Source organism: Meles meles, chromosome 5, assembly GCF_922984935.1.
Source record: "Meles meles chromosome 5, mMelMel3.1 paternal haplotype, whole genome shotgun sequence".
Lineage (NCBI taxonomy): Eukaryota > Metazoa > Chordata > Mammalia > Carnivora > Mustelidae > Meles > Meles meles.
Window position 1 is genome coordinate 60,450,739 of NC_060070.1, and position 18,856 is coordinate 60,469,594.

General features: G+C 41.8%; 1 protein-coding gene across 6 annotated transcripts in view; it reads right to left on the bottom strand.

The window, feature by feature from the left end:
- Positions 1–18,856, bottom strand: part of PHACTR2 (phosphatase and actin regulator 2) — a 272,375-nt gene that overhangs the window by 195,078 nt on the left and 58,441 nt on the right. The window contains exon 1 of one of the 6 annotated variants that reach the window (XM_046004729.1): positions 2,789–3,061. The exons of the other annotated variants lie outside the window; for them this stretch is intronic. Coding sequence (XP_045860685.1) covers positions 2,789–2,801 — 13 coding nt within the window. The 5' untranslated portion in view covers positions 2,802–3,061. Of the gene's footprint in view, positions 1–2,788; positions 3,062–18,856 lie in introns of those variants that run through there. 6 annotated transcript variants of the gene reach the window in all.

Sequence of the window (18,856 nt, forward strand, 5' to 3'; positions counted from 1 at the left end):
CCAAAGACAGCCCTCTGTAAGGAAAGGGTGGACAGACTCACATGCTTGCTGAACTGTGCCCAGACAGGCACAAAGAGTCAGAGGCCCAGACTGCACACTCTTCCTATGTGTTAACGGCAGGAACCGGGAACGTATCTCCAATGCAATGTTGTGTGTGATGTCAATACATGAGATGTGCTGGGCTTGTGTGTGTGTGTGTGTGTGTGTGTGTGTGTGTGTGTGTGTGTACTCATAGTTGCGTTTCTGCCTCACAATTATCCAAACCCCAAAACAGAAAGCCCTGCCGGAAGAAGGTCTTAAAGCTGCTGATTTAATGGTGAGAACTGTGGCCAGCTCCAACCTGCCAGCCTCGGCCATGGGGGCCTGAACCCATCGTTGACTGGACATGTTTAGGTAGATTGTTTAAATCAAATGGAGAAACTGCAGTGCTCCAAGTTAACGGGGGGGGTCTTCGTCTAATGCTGAAGGTATTTCCAGGGATTTTTTTGTTCGGTTGTTGTTTTTTTTTATTTTTACTTTTTGGCCACTTACCAGTACTATCTTAAATGCCTTGCCATAGTCAATACAATTTATTGAAATGCATGTGTGTGATGGATGTTTATATTTCTCTGCTATAAGAGAAGCTGTTTACGTCATCAAAAAATTACCATGAAAAGTCATCACTGACAGTTACTTGGCCGTTATAAGATGTTATTTCTGAAGTATTCAAACAATGCAATTTAAAAGCCTGTTATTCCACTCAAAGGCATATATACCTATATTGGAAGTTTCACCAAAAATTTGAAATGATCTAGAAATTGCTGCTTTAAAAGTCACTTGACAAGGTGCATAAATATTCTTTTTTAAAAAAGATTTTGTTTATTTATTTGACAGAGACAGCAAGAGAGCGCACAGGCAGAGCAGCAGAGGGAGAGGGAGAAGCAGGTTTCCCACTGAGCAGGGAGCCCAATGGGAGCCTGGATCCCAGGACCCTGGGACCATGACCTGAGCTGCAGGCAGTCGCTTAACCAACTGAGCCACCCAGGCACCCCAAAGTGCATAAATATTCTTAAGTGTGTCAGGGGCAGAGGTATTTTATTAATGCCATTTGAGAGCATAAATAAATATAAGTACAAATTGAGAAAACACTTATCCCCCCAAGCTATAGTTAGACTAAGAGTAAATCATAACCCTCAGCATTTTTTATACCTATAAAAAGGCTGTTACAGTAGTTTCTTTCCTTTTCTTAAATGGCCTTTAAATAAATATATGAGTCAGTTAAGAAAGGCATTTACTTGAATTAAAGTGATAATTCTGCCAGGACATCAGTATAATTAATTGTGGGTGGCAGAAGTTTTAAATGAGGCTAAATTAGGGATTCTAGTTTATTTATTTTTTACTCTCTCTACCTCTATAATTAGAGAAGTTTTTGGTGGATCTTAAAATTGTGCCTTGTCATGGATTATCATACCTGCATGCTCTTATGACAAGTCTCATGGCATATTTTTTTAATGACCAAAATGGGGGGTATAATATACACATACACATATATGCATTTATATCAATCCAGCATCCTTCCTACTACTACTATTGCTACTACACACAAACACACACACACACACACACACTCACACGCACCCTCTCTCTCTCTCTCACACACACACACACTTCCCCGACACTTGTTTTGTCTCTTCCACAACCCTGAAACTCTCCTTCCTAATATTTCACGGTTCCAATTTATTTCAACGCCTTCAACGTCAAATACAAAATTATTTTAGTCACAGAGTTTTATTCCTGGTAAACTACTTCATTAAAGAACTCAAAATTTCTTCTTGCCTTGCCTTCAAAATTTCTGCTTGCCGAGGCTACTATCTGCAACCAAGGTCTGAAATAGCCACATGTCACAAACAATCGTGTTTTACTAAACACAGGTGGTCTTCCCGAGGAAGAGGAGGGTGTATTTTGAACGCTGCACCTGGTCAGCAGGGCTGACCGCCTCTCGAGGCACTGAAGAGCATCACTACGAGAAACTGAACTAATGAGGTTCAAGAGACAGAGAATCCACAACCTATTTGGGAGAATTTTGCCGTTAGTGTCAATAACACTGAAATGAGGAACAGATACCTTCTAAAAGTTCAATACAGCAAAGAAAAAAAAGTTCTGCGTGAGAGATAATTTTATGCTCATCATGTAACTGGCATTAGAGTATTTCAATAGCTGTATCTGTCCAGCTGGCAAGTAAAGATATTAAAAACAAACACATTTTAAAAATGTCCATATATGATGGGCCACTCATGTCTACACTCTGAAATTAAAACCTCAGAGGATATTGAAACATTGTCTACATTTCATCCTAATGTGAATATGCAGCCTAAGACCCAAGAACTCATCTGCTATTACACTGGACAGATTTAACGCTGAAAAAAAAAATTGTCTTTAGCTCATTAAGCCCATCTACCTTGTGCTACCCCTTCATAATAGTTTTTTTCATCAACTGTATGCATTTTTCACCATCTGTTCTGAGCACAAAAGGATCACACAGCACACTTCACGCAGCCTAAAGAAAATAACAGTGCAGCCTGGAAAAAGGGGAATGTGGAATTAGAATCTGCATTCCCAATCACTGAACTTCAAAGCAAACACTGATCGCCTAGTGGACAATGCAGCAGGCTTAGCACATTCCATGTCTCCCGGGCTTGAACGCTGAAGTGCAGAACAAGACCAACAAATCAGCAAACCTTCTGCAGCAAAGAATGCAGCCTGCAAATGAGCCCAGAGGCTGGGAAGAATTCACGCTGGCTTTACCTACCGGCATTGTCCATGTCTCAGGAGTGGCGAGGCGGGTTCTGTAAGCCTGGCAGCCGGGGAGCCCCAGCTCCTCTCCTGGCTAACGAAGCACCCTGCCCTTCTGCTGATTATGAATCCTTGCTGGCAGCACACAGAGCATACTTCATGCACTGTCTGCAGGAGACACCGCCAGGAAATTTATACCTCCAAGGATGACAAACAGCCATTAGCTCCATTATAGGCTGATTAAGAGAGACTGAGCCTATCAAGTGGATACTTGAATCCACTGGGGTTTTCACCTCTGTTCCAAGCAAAGGAGAAGAAAAAAAAAAATCACTGCAATGTTGAATGTACTGCACATTTCAGAAAAGAAGTGCACGTGCTATGCAGAACACGGTGCTTTTCCAAAAGATGCCCGAGCAAACATGAGCAGCAAGAGGCATAGATAATTAAAAGGTAAAAAGGAATCTTTAAAACAATAATGAATTATCCTTGCTTTGGGGTTGATCTAAACGTGGTCCAGCCTTTATCACTGACATCACCGAATGACTGGGCAACTTTTCAATTTAGGATTTTAAAGTTTGCGGTTGTGGTTTTGTCACTGTCATTGGGGGTGGGCAAGGAAGAACAGAAAAACCATTTTCAAATAAAGGCTCTCTTTCACATTTCTGCACTAATTAAATGCGAAGGAGCTGAGCATTGTCATTCTGCTTTAGTTATGTGTTCATCATGACAAGATGTCCCTGTTCCTGGTCAGAATTTCTGCCCACCTATCCTCGCAGAGAAAGTCAAAGGAATTTCACTAACTGTCACCAATAACACTAGAAAGAACTATCAAAAGATATTGGGGACCTTTCCAAATGTTACAATCTGTAGCCACCTAAGGAACAGAAAGCTGAGGATCAAGAAAAATGCATTTATGAACACAGGAAAGTACATTTCTTTTCTTTAATTTGGCCATGAAAAGACACAAAGGCACCTAAAACTACTTAGGATATCAAGGCATGAGGATGGGCGGAGTGCTGAAGAAATTGTGTGTCCTAGCCTGTGGCTGTTAGGACACTCGGTTCTGGGGACAGCACAACTCTGATGTCTACATGTTCTCAGATACAGTAAAAACATTTACAGTGCCCTCATTTGACCTGTGATACAATGAATCTGCAGGACAGTAAGGGTCTACAGCTTTTTTAATTTGACAAGATTTTAAAAAAACAGTGGTGGTGTTATCAGACCCTCAGGGTTGTTCCATTGGGAAAGCAATTCATTATTTCACATTTCTGTATGCCACTGGAATTCCTGGTGACAAACCACTTGCAAATTATTTATAATCTTGTCTTCCATTTCCACAGCTTCTAAGTATTTGTTTTTACGATTACTTCCAGTTTCCTTATAGATTTGAGGTTCCCTCATTGTTTAACCAAAAGAGTCCATTTATGATATCCGTACTAGTACAAAAATATTTTCTTCAAAGAAAAGTTGAATTTTTGCCCTGAGACTTTATCCCCCTTATTTCAATTCTGTCACAATTCTGAAGACATAGCACTCTATTAATTTAAAAAAAAAATTCTTCACATCAGCTTTTTAAATGCCCAAATCCCGTAAGACTGCAATCACTGTGGCTTCCATACCTGATCTGCTTGCCCTGATTAGGACCGCCAAGCACCCAGATGGAGAGTCATCGGTAGAAATCTAGGGCAAGTGAGCTAGGAGTTAACAGGGAAATATGAATAACAAAAGGAATGACAAAATTTCATGAAGTTTGATATTTTGGTAAGCAGAAGCTAAGAAGTATTACGTCCTGACAGTGCACATTGACTCCTATGGATACATTTGTATTAGCTCGGTACACTGTTCAAAATGAGATTCTCAATTATTTTCTTTTTAAGATTTTATTTATTTATTTGACAGAGAGAGATCACAAGTAGACAGAGAGGCAGGCAGAGAGAGAGAGAGGGAAGCAGGCTCCCTGCTGAGCAGAGAGCCCGATGCGGGACTTGATCCCAGGACCCCGAGATGATGACCTGAGCTGAAGGCAGCGGCTTAACCCACTGAGCCACCCAGGCGCCCAATTATTTTCATTCCTATGGATACATTTGTATTAGCTCTGTACACTGTTCAAAATGAGACTCTCAATTATTTTCATTCATACAATTCAGTCACCAAATTATAAATGGATTGCATGCCAAACGTTTGTTTTGTCGGTCATTTGAAAAAACATTTGTTCTCATAAATACTGATTAGGTTCCAAGGACAGACCATTAAACGCTGCTTAACTCATGACATGATTTATAGAATGACCATAATCTGGTATACACAATTCCAAAATCCAGTTCTGAAAATCTTGAGGTTGTTTGTTTTTTTTTTTAAAGTAGGGCTCCAAAACACATTTGTGCCACAACATGACTCAAAGGGATGGGAGACTACTTAAGATCTTTGCTTATCTCACTTTGAATAAATACCATGGTTTACAACAAGAGTTTTACTGTTACTGTTATGAAAATCTGCTCGGACCCTGCTGGGGATGATACGCCATATTTTGTACATGTATTATGTTGCCTTCCTAAAATGCAAAAATTCTGAATTCTCAAACACACCTGACCCCAAGGGCTTCAGATGAGGGAACACGGTCCTTCAGTACCTTTTTTGCAATTTGAAAGGGTGGAAAATCATCCTTTATACCATTTTGCCACAGGCTCTCCTTCCTTATTAGGAGCACTCTAGCTACCTCCCTCCCCTGATGGGGACCTTACTCAAACCTCTCCAGCTGCTTTGGAAGACATAGGAGATAAACAAGGGATGAGCAACAAAGAAAGATGTCTGGCTATAATGAAACTAATGCTGAGCAGCTATTGGGTATGAGGCTCTTTACAATCAGCATAAGTTGCTGCGGACACATCTGCTCTGTGTGCCCAACCATTTGCCACCAGCCCCCATTGCCCCTCTTTTCCTCCTACCTGCCATCAGAAGATGGCACTGTAACAATGAAAAATCACAATGAGTGCAACATTTTCCTCAAGCTCCAGGGAGAATCCACTCCTTCTCTTGATTTCATTCAGACCCATAGTGCTCTAGTTGGGGGACGCCTGCATAAGAAATGTTTACCAGGCCTTTTCTAATCCTTCCAGAGATGCTGTGTGGCCCAGCAGGAGCACCAATAAGTCGACAGTTCTATAGCATATATTAAACATAAGCTTAGTTCCTGTGTTTATTAACTTTCCCAAATGTATATTCCTTAGCTCTCTTTGAATCAGACTAGTATGGTTGAGGCAGCGGTGGATTTGGAGCACCTGTGTCCCAAGAAGGTTATAACCTGTCACAGAGCCGGGATGGGGAAGGGGGTGTTTAAAGAATTGTAAGCCTGAGGTTGGTCGCAAGATGTTTGCAATTCCAGACCTGACCTGATAAGGTCATAACAAGACTACCAGTGGGCATCCAAAACTTTCAAATGTGCACCTGCTGATAACCTGGCCATTATCATATCTTTCTTTGATAATAACTCTATTAGCAATTCTCTCTCAATTTCAAAGAAGAAAATGTTGCAGCTTCCTAGAAAAGCTCTGCTTATTTCGTATTATTTCTTAACCTTCCTACCAGATGCTTTCATATGTTGGGACACAGAAGGGAGCTAAGTGGAAACATGGCTCTCCCTTTCCTGGCTATTGTCTGACTATAAGCCAAGCCCAGGTAGCCCAAGAGCAGTCCAAATAGTTACTGTGGGGACCAAGAAGCAGACACATTTTTCCAAGAGGTGTAGTAACTCCAGAATTACAGGCTAAAAATGTCATAGTTTGGCTTTAAGGGGACCAAGTGGGATACTTCTCTGTAAAGTTAGACTTCGTGCCTTAGAATGGAAAAATTAAGAGAACGAATTGTCCACGAAATTATATTGCTTGGCCTAGCAGATCCCTCAGATACCGAGATCACCCTACCAGCCTTCTTGATCTTCTCCCTTTCTCATTCACCCAAAGAAACAAAGAAGTGCTAGGATAGTGACTACCAATTAGGAAGTAGTCAAGCGTGCTCCCAGTTCCTTTGGGAATATATTCTACTGGAAATCTGTTCTGAAAAGATTTCAGATACTGCTTTTACAAGAACAGCTAATTGTATATTGACAGTGACAATGAGCAAAGTGCTTGGATTTATAACTCTCCTAAGTCCTAAACCAAATCCCTGAACTATTTAAAAAAAAAAAAAAAAAGTTCACAGGAGTAAGTTTTGCGACAGATAGTATTTCCAGGAAGATCAGGGCAAAAAAATTAGACATTTATCTAATGTTCTATTATCTGGCTTTAGGAGAATACTTACTTGACATGCCCATGTTTTCCATTATTCCTAACCATTGTCCTTTGAGATTTCTCTTCTGGTGTAAAGTGGGAGGGGGTGCCTCTGGAATTACTTATTAACATTTGCTTCTCTTCCCTTGTACACAGTCCTTAAAAAAGTCCTTCTTTTCACACAGACTTAAATAATACCTTAATGTGAAGCCATGACACTTTTCAGCATACTTGAAACTTGGCTTGGCATTTAGACCTTAATGAAGCTATAACTATCAGACAAGGTCATCTGATATGGTTGGTCAAGGTGGTTTGGTGAGTCCATACTTGGACACCACCTTCTGCTCCACACACAGAGCAACGATAGATAAAATATTAAATAGGAGACAGCTAGGCTTAAAAAGCTAGATAACCACTTCCATGAATCAGAAAGGAGCCGAAAGCTCAAAGTAATACTAAGGCTTCTGCTGAGGCTCCTGTGCCCAAGGCTCAAATGAGGCTAGAGACCCAGCATGGCTCCTACGTGGTGATGGGTTACAGAGAACTTCATGTGAGAAGGGTGGGGGGAGAGCCAGGCTCTGCTCCAATCAAGTCCCCTGAATCAAGAAAGGAAGTTGGAAAAAAAAATGACTACTGACCCATTTCTAGAAGCCATGACTTTATCAAACCTAGATGGGCACGGGGAGGATAAAGCCTCAAAACCAGGTACAAAATTAGCTTCATGCTGGTTCCCTCCATATTGTGTCAGTAATATCACCCTCAAAATCATGCAGGAACCCCAAGATGTCATTGGAAGAGCCGACTTCAGACTGGAAGAGCAGAGGGCAAGGTGGAGGCAACGTCAAACCAAGAACTATGAAAGAGGGGGAGAAAATGAGAGTCAAAATCAAACCAAAAAAAGCAAAAAAAAAAAAAAACCAAAAAAACCCAAGACAAACCTTCCACTCAAAATGAACGTGCGAGCTGAATTCCAAATTAAGATTGCTAATATTTCCAAAGCAAGTAAAGAAAATAATCAATAAAACATGATTTCAATCTTGATGATTTCAAGGTTATGGAAGAGTCTCATAAAGATTTTTTAATAACTGTGTTTATCAAAGAGATAAGTGAAAGCATGACATCAAAAGCAAATAGAAAAAACAAAAACCGAGACAAAAATACAAGAATATGGACGATAACTCACAGGAAATCTTGAAAATGAAAGAGAGAGTCATGACATTGAGACCAACACAGACTTCTCATTAGCAATCACTGATGCCAGCAAGCAAGATGCTGAAAGAAAGTAACTGTCAACCTTGAATTTCACGTTAGACTATACTCCCTTTCATGAGCAGAACATTGGCACTTTCATAGACAAAGATACAGAGACTAAAAATTACTAAAGGATGCACTTTAGCAAGATGAGAAGTAAACCTAGAGAGAAGGCACAAGATGAAAAACAGTGAGTTAGAAGCTGATAACATGTATTAGTATACTTAAATAGCTATTGATTATGAAACAATCATTTCAAAATTAACAAAAACACTGAAAACCAGAGGTCAAACTGGAAAACATGATAAAATATGAGGGGGGTGTTTGATGAGAATTCTGAGTGTCAAAGGAGAAGAGAAACATTGAATAGTTTTAGATTTAGATTCAGACATAATGAGTAATTTAAGATTTTAAATTGGGAGATATAGGGACGGCTAGGTGGTTCAGTCAGTTGAACGTCTGCCTTCATCTCAAGTCCTGATCGCAGGGTCCTGGGATCAAGTTTCGCATCAAGCTGCTTGCTCGGTGGGGAGACTGCTTCTGACTCTGTCTGCCTCTCTTTCTCTCTCTATGACAAATAAATAAAATAAAATAAATTGGGATATTTATTTATTTAAGAATAACCACTAAAAGAACAGAAGTAGTTTCGTTACTTACACTGATAGTCTCTATAGTGGATTGAATATTTATACCAAGGAGGGTGCAAAATGACCCACTGTTGTGAGGAAAGAAATAATTAGAACTTCTATTAACCACTTACATTTCTATAAAAGAGAAATTATTAAGCTATAATAATATTTAATATACAGAGTTTCATGGCACCTTCACATCTCTAAATGCCAGACTGAAAACACAAATAGTTCCACAGTGTGGAATCAATATAGATTAGGAAGCTGAATTCTTTTTCCGGTTTGAACAGCTTCAAAATGAAGAATTTCAGTGAATTTTCTGTTGCTTTTCCTTTTTGTGTGTGAGTTTTCAACTCATTTGCTAAAATCCAAAGATGCAATACATATTGATCAGTTTTCAAGAAGAACCAATGACAATAGGCAAGAAAGCCATTTACTAGCTGAACTGCAACCAAGAATTTGGATGAAAGGTTGCTGGCAATGAATTACAATTTTGCAAGCTCAAAGGTACACTCCTTCAAAAAGACCTCTTTCTAACTCTGATTGTCATTAAAGCCACATATCAAGATAAACTCCTAGAGAACCAAACCATGGGGTTGCTGTTTCTTACAAGATTTAAGATTTAAGATCTTAAACCAAGACTTGAAAATTAATAATGCATACTGTATCTTGCCTCATTAAAAAAATTAGTAATTTTTGCCCATAGGACTTCAGTCTTATTAAAACAAACTTCTGGGGAGCCTGGATGGCTCAATCGTTAAGCATCTGCCTTCAGCTCAGGTCATGATCTCAGAGTCCTGGGATGGAGCCCCCCCACATTGGGCTCCCTGATCAGCAGGAAGCCTGCTTCTCCTTTGCCCACTCTCCCTGCTTGTGTTCCCTCTCTCACTGTCTCTGTCAGATAAATAAATGAAATTTAAAAAAAAAATAAAAATAAAAAAAAACCAAACCTGTTATTTTTGAAATATTGTTTATTTCACCTTGATCTTGACTTAAAAGTGTTTTGTTTTTCTGCTACATAATATACATAATATTACAGCAGTCCATGTATATAATTTCTAAATTAATAAATATACATGTATCGAGAGAACATGCTAATTTTTTCTGATTTAGATTACTGCAGTGTTCTGCTTGCCAGCCATCAGTAGCACCAACTCCCTCCATCAAAATTCCGTGTATTCCCCTGATTCTGATTCTACTCTTTGTTATGTCTCTATTTTCTTTTTTTTAGGGCTCGCTGCTATTACCACAGAGGGGTCTGCATATCCACCCTCTCTCTGCTGGTCACTGAATTCTCAGGTACAATCTCACTCCCCTTGAATCTCAGCAGATCCCATGTCTCGCTTCTTGGAAGAAGGATCAGAGGGGTGAACACTTCTTTCATGAATTCTTACCTCTTAATATGCTCTACCAAGGTTTCCCAAACTTATTTCACCTCCTCATGGTATAACTTTTATAACTCCGGTAAAACTCATGTTTATCTGACTACAGTCTGGGAAAATATAATAAAAAGGGAAAAAAAGGGCAGTTAAGCCATAATTTTTGTCTTGAACCTTTCTGGCACTTCATGTTGATTGTGGTTACTGCTCCTAGAGTGTGATAAAAGACAGGCTTCCAACCGTGTGCTCAGGGAGGTACACTTGAACACAGAAGTCCCTCATCAGTCACAAAAATGGAAGTCCAGGAATGCATTTCTCTTACCATAACGATACAAAAGGATGAGAGGGAATAAAAGATCCTCTGGACCAAGGAGTGCTCACTGGAAGATCTTACTCAACAGTGACTCTCAAAATAAATGCACTAGTGGCTAGAAAGCCAATAGTAGCCACCGGCCCATCTCAGTGAAAGAAACCAAGTGAAACATGACAAAGTCACAGAGAGATGGTTTCCCAATGTGTAAGATATATTTAGTTTTTTCATGCAACCAATAAGCTTGGGTTGCCCCAAGAAGTAAATCCTGGTATCCAAGTGGGATTTCCTGGGTGTAAGGCTAGTGTGCCTCAGCCCCCAGGGTTGTAGCCTGACACGAAATTGAAGGCAGACCTGTGCATTGGCCTGGCTTGGCACAAACATTCAGGGAAGCCTTGGGCCGTTACGGTGAAAACTCTCTCATCAAGCATTGCCTAGTGACTTACCCCCAGAAGGGCCTTTCCCCAGATGATTCTGACTGCAGGAGACCACTGACAGACTTCTTTCTCTTCCAGATCTGGAACACAGAACTGATACCTGTGTCTGGGTTACGGACTACTCACCCTGAGAGCAGATCACATTTTTGAGCACTGACTATTGGCCAGGCACCGTGCCTAATTGCTTCCCTGTACATTATCTCACTTAAGCCCAGCAATAAGATCGAGTTCAGTACTATTACCATTATTCCCATTTTGTAAATGAAACAATTAAGACTTGGAGAGGTTAAGACGAACTTGATTCAGGTTGCACAAATTAGAGCTCTGGACTTACACTTAGGTCATTTTTACTGTAGTATCTCCATCTCTAATGTCTAGATGCTACAATATTTACCAGGAACAGGAAGGCTCTCCGGAGAAACCAACCACCTTTATAAAATCTGGTTTGGTCGCATTCCCAATTTCAATGGAAAAGAACAATTTCTTTTAAGCCTTCAAGTCTCTGTCTCAATTTTACTAATAAAACATGTAAAGTTAATCTTCTGTGCCTTCAAAAAAAAAATCTCTTGGTCTTCAAAAGTACTCGGCAGCATTGGTATGAAAAGAAACATGGTAGAATTTCTGCCTGTAAAGGGATACATGCCTCTTTCTAAATTCCAGGAGATAACTGCCTTTAAAAATTATTTCTGAAGGGAGGCTAAATTATAAATCTATAAATCAAAGCAGAATGATATATGCTTACCATTATCTGGATCAATTTATTTATCACTTCAAGGATTTTTTAAAATAGTTTTCAGGAATTTTACAAAAGCTTTATGATAGCCAATGCTCAAAAAATTATTGAGTCGGCAGCGATACAGCCAGGTCCCCGGAATGCAGAGGAAGGCATCTGTTTGATTCGGTGCTGAGTAATTGGCAAAAGAGAGCTCCTGACTCCATCCATCAGCCAAAAGGGTGGCCTGTTGCTTAAAAGACAATTACAGCTGCTTTGTGCATGAGTCTACTGTTAAAACCAGCAACCAGAGGGAAAAGCGGGTTCATGGAAACTTCTCCAGGAACATACAACCTGAGCAGGTTCTCTCTATAAGACATCACGTAGTGAAAATATGACAATGCTCATTCCAACCAGATAGCAAGGTCCCCCCCAACAGACAGATGGCTGGCACGTGCACACTGACCTGAGAGCAGCCTGTCACCTGAACACTCAAAGACGACCGTCTCTAATAAGCTTTCAGAAAGGATCAGCATACTGTTCTCCGAGATGAGCGATCAAGGGCTACCCATTAGCCGTCTAACCAAACCTGGCCTGCTAACATGAACATCTGGTAAGGCCAGACCTTGAGAGCTTCCAGCAAGGCATATGCTCTCAATTTGCTGAAAAACCCACTACTCCCTATTGTCTTCCACTGAGCTGTATGCAGCTATGTGACCTGCCTGGGTCCTGAAAGTGTTTGTGCCCAAGTCAGCAGCATGCACTGAGGACCTCACATCCCTTCCTGACTCATAGTTCTATAGAGAAATTGTGGGATATTTTAATTAGCTATATAGTATGGAGAAGGAAAAAGGTTTAGGCTGGATCTTTTTTTTTTTTTTAAGACTTTATTTATTCACCTGAGAGACAGAGAAAAGAGAGAGAGCATAAGCAGGGAAAGCGGCAGGCAGAGTGAGAGGGAGAAGCAGGCTCCCGGCTGAGCAAGGAGCCCATGTGGGGCTTGATCCCTGAGCCAAAGGAAGATGCTTAACCAACTGAGTCACCCAGGTAACCCAGGCAGGCACTCCCAGGCAGGATCTTCAAGAGCTTTTCCTGCAGGATGGCAAGGGCAAAACCACTCTCCAACCAAGAAGACTTCTTTCATGGGATACTTCTCTGGAATTCACCAAACAAGGTATCCTGGGTTCTGAGGGACTTAAACTTAAGCAGCTGAACATTTTTTTTTTAATAACAAGGTGTTTCTTACCTTGGATAATTCCTGATCAAATATGTATTGATTAGCTCTGCTATAATGTATAGCCCCTGAAAGCAGGGATCTAGTCAGTCTTCACAGCTCTGAGAATATTATCAAGTGCTCACCAACTGTTTTGAGAACAAGTACCTGATTAGGTAAGTGAAGCACAGAGAAATACACAAACAAGGTGGTCCCGGCAGGGCCCATTCTTAACTTCAGCCCCTTCACATTTCACCAACAGGAGAATTCCATCAGACCTAAAAAGTACTGGTCACGGGGCGCCTGGGTGGCTCAGTGGTTTAGGCCGCTGCCTTCGGCTCAGGTCATGATCTCAGGGTCCTGGGATCGAGTCCCACGTCGGGCTCTCTGCACTGAAGGGAGCCTGCTTCCCTCTCACTCTCTCTGCCTGCCTCTCTGCCTACTTGTGATCTCTCTCTGTCAAAATTAATAAATAAAAATCTTTAAAAAAAAAAAAAAAAAAAGTACTGGTCACTTTTTTTTTTTCACTCATTCATCAATTTCTGCCTGATCTCCTTAAATAGCCCATTGAAAATTTAGTTTCCTCTTACAAAAGTACATTTTGCCATCCATTAGTAAAAAATGGTAAGTACTATTACTTACTTAGGCTTCAGATTAATTGGGGAAATGATTCTTTTTTCACCATGTGGCTTTTAGCTCTTTATGCAGGCACCCACGGAAGGAAGGAGTCGACTACCCAAATTTCTTGTATCAACGCAGGACACAGAGAGCTAGCTAAGTGCTGAGTACGTAGAAGGTATCAGTGAGCTTGCCTGGCTGATTTAACTGGAAGCTGAAGTCTCGGAAATTTCCCAGTAAGACCATTGTTCCAAGGAAATGAGGGATAAGATCCCAAGTTTAATGACTAGGGTCTCATCTTGTGCTTACGATTCCCACCACTAAATCTGGCACAGATAACAATGAGCACCCACATCAGCCATCTAAATGGTTATAGAGGGGACAGAAGCCAAGAAGGGGACATAGGTCAAGATGGGGAGCCGGTGTGGTTGCTCTTAAAGAAGCAATGAGCTGTCCTATGGTGCTTTCTCTCCTCGATTCACAGTTCTGCTTTCAATTTGTTTTCTGCATTGCCTTTTCATCTTTTTAAAATTCAAAAAAAACTTTTTTTATATTTTTAAAAATTATTTTACTGAAGTACAATTAGTTAATATACACTGCATTACTAGTTTCAGATGTAGAGCTCAGCCATTCATGCGTTGGATATAACGCCCAGTGCTTATCATATCACGTGTCCTCCTTAATGCCCATCACCCAATTACCCGCCCCCCCACCTTCCCTCCTGCAGCCCTCATTTTGTTTCCTATAGTTAAGAGTTTCTTGGGGCCCCTGGGTGGTTCATTCAGTTAAGTATCTGCCTTTGGCTTAGGACATGATCTCGGGGTCCTGGGATGGAACCCTGCATCCGGCTCTCTGCTCAGTGGGAGTCTGCTTTTCCCTCTCACTTTCCCTCTGTGCTCTCATTCAAATAAATAAATAAAACCTTGAAAAAAAAGGTCTCTTATGCTTTGTTTTTGTGTTTTCATCTTTATTAGTTTCCTGTTGCCACCAAAATAAATCACCACGAATTTAGTGGCTTATAACAACCTAGATTAATTCTTACAGTTCTGGAGGTTAGACATCTGAAATAAGTCTTATGGGATTAAAATCAAGGTATCAGCGGAGCTGAATTACTTCTGGAGGCTTCAAAGGAGAATCCATTCCTTGTCTCTTCCAGCTTCTAGAAGCTGCCAGCCTTGGCTTATGGCCATATCACTCCAGTCTCTATTTCTGCTGTCACATTGCCTTTTCCTCTCTGACCTCCTTGCCTTTCTTTTATAAGGACTCTTGTGATTACATTGAGCTCAATTAAATAATCCAGGATAATTTCCCCCAGTTCAAGGGTCCTTAACTTAATCACGTCTGCCAAGTCCCCTTGTCATGTAAAGTAACATATTGACAGGTTCTGGAGACTAGGAAGCAGACCTCCTGGGGGGCAGGAGGGGGAGACAGTATTCAGCCTGCTACATCACCATTATCTTAACAAACTACAAGTCATCAAGCAAGTCATTTTAAAAGTTCCCTCTCTCTGGGATCATGCTGAAGGACAACCCAGATGCCCCCCCCCGCCCCCGCTTCTCCTCTAGGTGCACCTGAGGTCTTAAATGGGGGCTAATAGGTGGAAAGTGCGGTAGGTGGTGGGTTGTTTCCAGAAAAGCCCACAGTAACAGCGGGATCTAAGCAGGGAGTGAAAAGGTGTAGAGGGATTATAAGGAAGAGTTTCAATACCATGGATCTGGGGGACTTCCCAGAATCTAACTGTACATGGCATTCAAACAACTGGGTCCAGGATGCCCCTGAGGCTAACACCAAAAGTGCTTAGGCCAATGTTGGGTTAAAAATTCAAAAATCTTTCACACACACACACACACACACACACACACACCTGAAACTACACAATTCCCCTCAACCTTCCCAGCACTCCTTAAAGGAGTGGAGAGCAACCAGCTCAGAAGAAGCATTTATCCCATTTCTCGGAGACTAGGCTGAGTAACTGTCTTCCTGGAACTCACTGGGTTTTCCCAATGACTACAGTGGGTTTTCCCAAGATAAAAATGAATGGGTTCTTCGACAGTATGGAGAGTGAGAACATGGGAGGGGAAAAGATACACCAGGAGTAGAAAGAAGATCCAGAGTATAGGGCACGAAGATGTGGCCTCGATATGAGAAGAAAAACAAAGGAAGGAGGGAGATAGCAGTGAGGGCAAGATGCTGGGCAGACACTAAGGAGCGGGAGGGGGGGTGGGTACTGAGTGAGTTCACAGGACTTGCCTCAAGTGTAGCAAAGCTCTAGAAAGAGCCCCAGAGTTGGATGCTGTGATTCTTACAGAGAATTGTACTTCTATAGCTAAAAACCATTCACTTACTGAAAACCCGTTATAGTATCCATTCACAAGTGTTCGCTGTCAACATTTATTACTGGTACTCTGACGCCAACATAAATAAGATGGTGTGTTTGTTGATGAAGCTCAGGTAAATGAGAACCTCTGCTACGAGCATAACCACCAAAAGGGATCTGAGAAAGGATGGCCAGTCTAGTTAGTTACCCTGAACATGGAAAATGGAATGTCCGCTAAAAAGACACAGTGTCAAGACAGAGGAGGCAAGGAATAGGGTGACAGGTAGCTCTGGCTTGCTGGGGACAGGGCAATCATTTTCCACGGCCAATTTTGCAAGACTGACTCTCAAGGTTCAGTTGCCATCCACATAGGGCTGTAAAATATCTACAATTCATTTGAGAACAATTACTTACTTAAGTTTGATGACTAGTAAACTGTCTTAACTTTATAGAATCTCTAGAAACTGAATAAATTTCCAATATGCTCTTATTCTTTAAAGTGCTATTTTAAGAGTCCCCCAGTAGTGATTGCTTATATCAGAAATAGTTTGAGCCCCTGAAAGACTTAAAATGAGTTTGACAGGAACAAACTCTCCTCTAAGTGAGTCTACCTATAACCCACCTACTCAGTAGACAGGAAGCAGTAGGAAAAGGTTACAGAATTAACATTAAAATAGTAACATCAGCAAGCAATGATTCACCAGTGTGTTTATCTTTAGAGGGCTAAATTAAGTAGAACATTCTGGCAACATTCTTTTTCTTTATTCTAACAGCATTCTCTTCTCTCCTTAAAAACAACAACAAAACAAACTCTAGCTCTCTTCACAAAAGCCTTCCCTCAGGACAAGGACTGATGTCAAGCTCTGTTCCCCCGAAATTTGGATAACATTTTAAATTTGTAATTTCAAATGTGAACACTGAACTCAGATCCAGGGCTTGGAATTTTCACTTTGTATCTGTTTAGCAAGGCATTCTACAGCGTTTGCTTTGGGCACATCTTACAGCTTGCTCTGTGAAAGCCTGAATTAAAAATATGTTAGCTCATCAGTCATTTGAGTCTGGAAACATTTAAATAATTAAGCTCAAACCCAGTCAGCACCAGAGAATGCTCATGACCCTGGAGATGTCCAGGGCTCCGTCAGCTCTGCTTTAATAGATCAAAAGACTTCCCCAGAGCTCAGTAAATGTGGCACAACCTCCTCCCCCCAACTAGTGGGACGAAGCCCTCCATTTCAGTTATGCTGAACAAAACTAGGATAGCTACCTCCTTCCTCTACCTCATTATCCTTTAGTGTGTCACTTGACATACGTCCCTCAGCTCATATATATTTTAGTGGGCATCTTATCATTGCACTTATTACCAAGCAACATGGTTCCTTGACCGTCTATATTTTGCATCATATGCGTCACACCTGATGAAGGTTCCTAGATTTGTTCTTACTACAAGAGTCTAAAATTGGCTTGCTTCTAAAACCTGATCTGAGAATGTAATAGAAAAAGACCTGTTTTAGGAAGCTATGTGTTATTCATAAAATCATTATGTAATCGTCTTCATTTCAGAACCTCCTCCCTCAACTGAGGCGTCTGAAGGGGACCTCTGCTGAAACGGCTGACTGGAAGAAGCGGGTCAGACATCACCACGAACCCGGTTCACCCCCACCAATAGCTTGGTTAATTAGAGCAAAGTGGGGCCAAGAACTTTGTAGTGACGCCAGCACGGTCTCTGAGCCCAAGGCCGGAGTCAAGACCTGCTTGCCCAGAAGCGCAGGCTATTGGCTCCAGACCCACGGATGGCAAGCTCTAGAGGAAGCCCACGTGCCGCCAACTGGGTCTAGCCAAGGCTGGCGCTGAGGCAGAAGCCTGGGCTTGCTTTCTGGACCAAAACCAAGTCAAGGGCATGTCCTACTCCACTTCCTCAGAAGCAGTGGTGACACCCCGTCTACATTTAGAAGAGGATTAATGGTGTTCAACCCATGCCAACCCCTGTGTATTGTTTCCAAATTCCGCCAGAACATTTTCACGGGCTCTAAAAGTCAGTAGGTAACTTTTCATGGGGTTTCAGGTGAACAGCTGTCAAAAACACATTTTTTCTCCACATTCTTTCAGTCAGCATTCCCTGAGCACCATCCTTGGCCAGCCATGGAGCCGAGCGAAAGGCTGACACTCTTGAGAAATCACAGCAGGGCAGGGAGATGACACAGCCACAAAGGTACAAGGGAAACCCGCATTCCATGTGTCTAAACATTGAGATTATAAATCAAGTGAAGAAACTGTTAATAAAAAGTTGTTCTATCCTCACCTTAACAAATACACCTTCATCATGACCTGAAAAGTGGCCACCCTGAGAGTTGGTTTCCTGCCTGAGGTCCACCGTTTTCTGCTGTCCCAAGGCCTGTCCTGCTCTGCAAGAGCGGCGACCTCCGCTCATACCCACATACGCACTTTCTGTCAGCACGGCCTGCCAACAGCCCCCCTTCTGGCCTACAGGTACGAACACGAGTAGTACACCCTCACCCTCCACACTCACCCTCAGAAAGATGGGTCAAGGGAAGCAACTCATAGGCCTGGAAGTGAACCGAGGGCTATTTGGACCAGGAATTCCAGGCCCCCAGATACCCGAGGCATAGCCCAGGGAAGGGGGTCCAGGATCCAGGCAGCACATTCCCTGGCATGTGAGTAAAGGGGAACTGGAAGAAGCCAAGCCCAGAGCAAAGGTAACCTTGTGCCTGAGTCAAGGGGCGACACTGGGGCCATCACCTGTTTATATTGGCATCCTCTGAGAAGTCCCTAATCCCACGTGGCCTTCACTGGCCTCAGGTCAGAGACCGATGATGTCACTGTTATGTCCTGCCTCCTTCCCGAACTTTCCAGCCACCTCCAGGCTAGGACCTCTTCTGTGCCACGTTCATGCTAATTCTTGGGTGCTTGGGAGGGAACATTCTACTGCTCT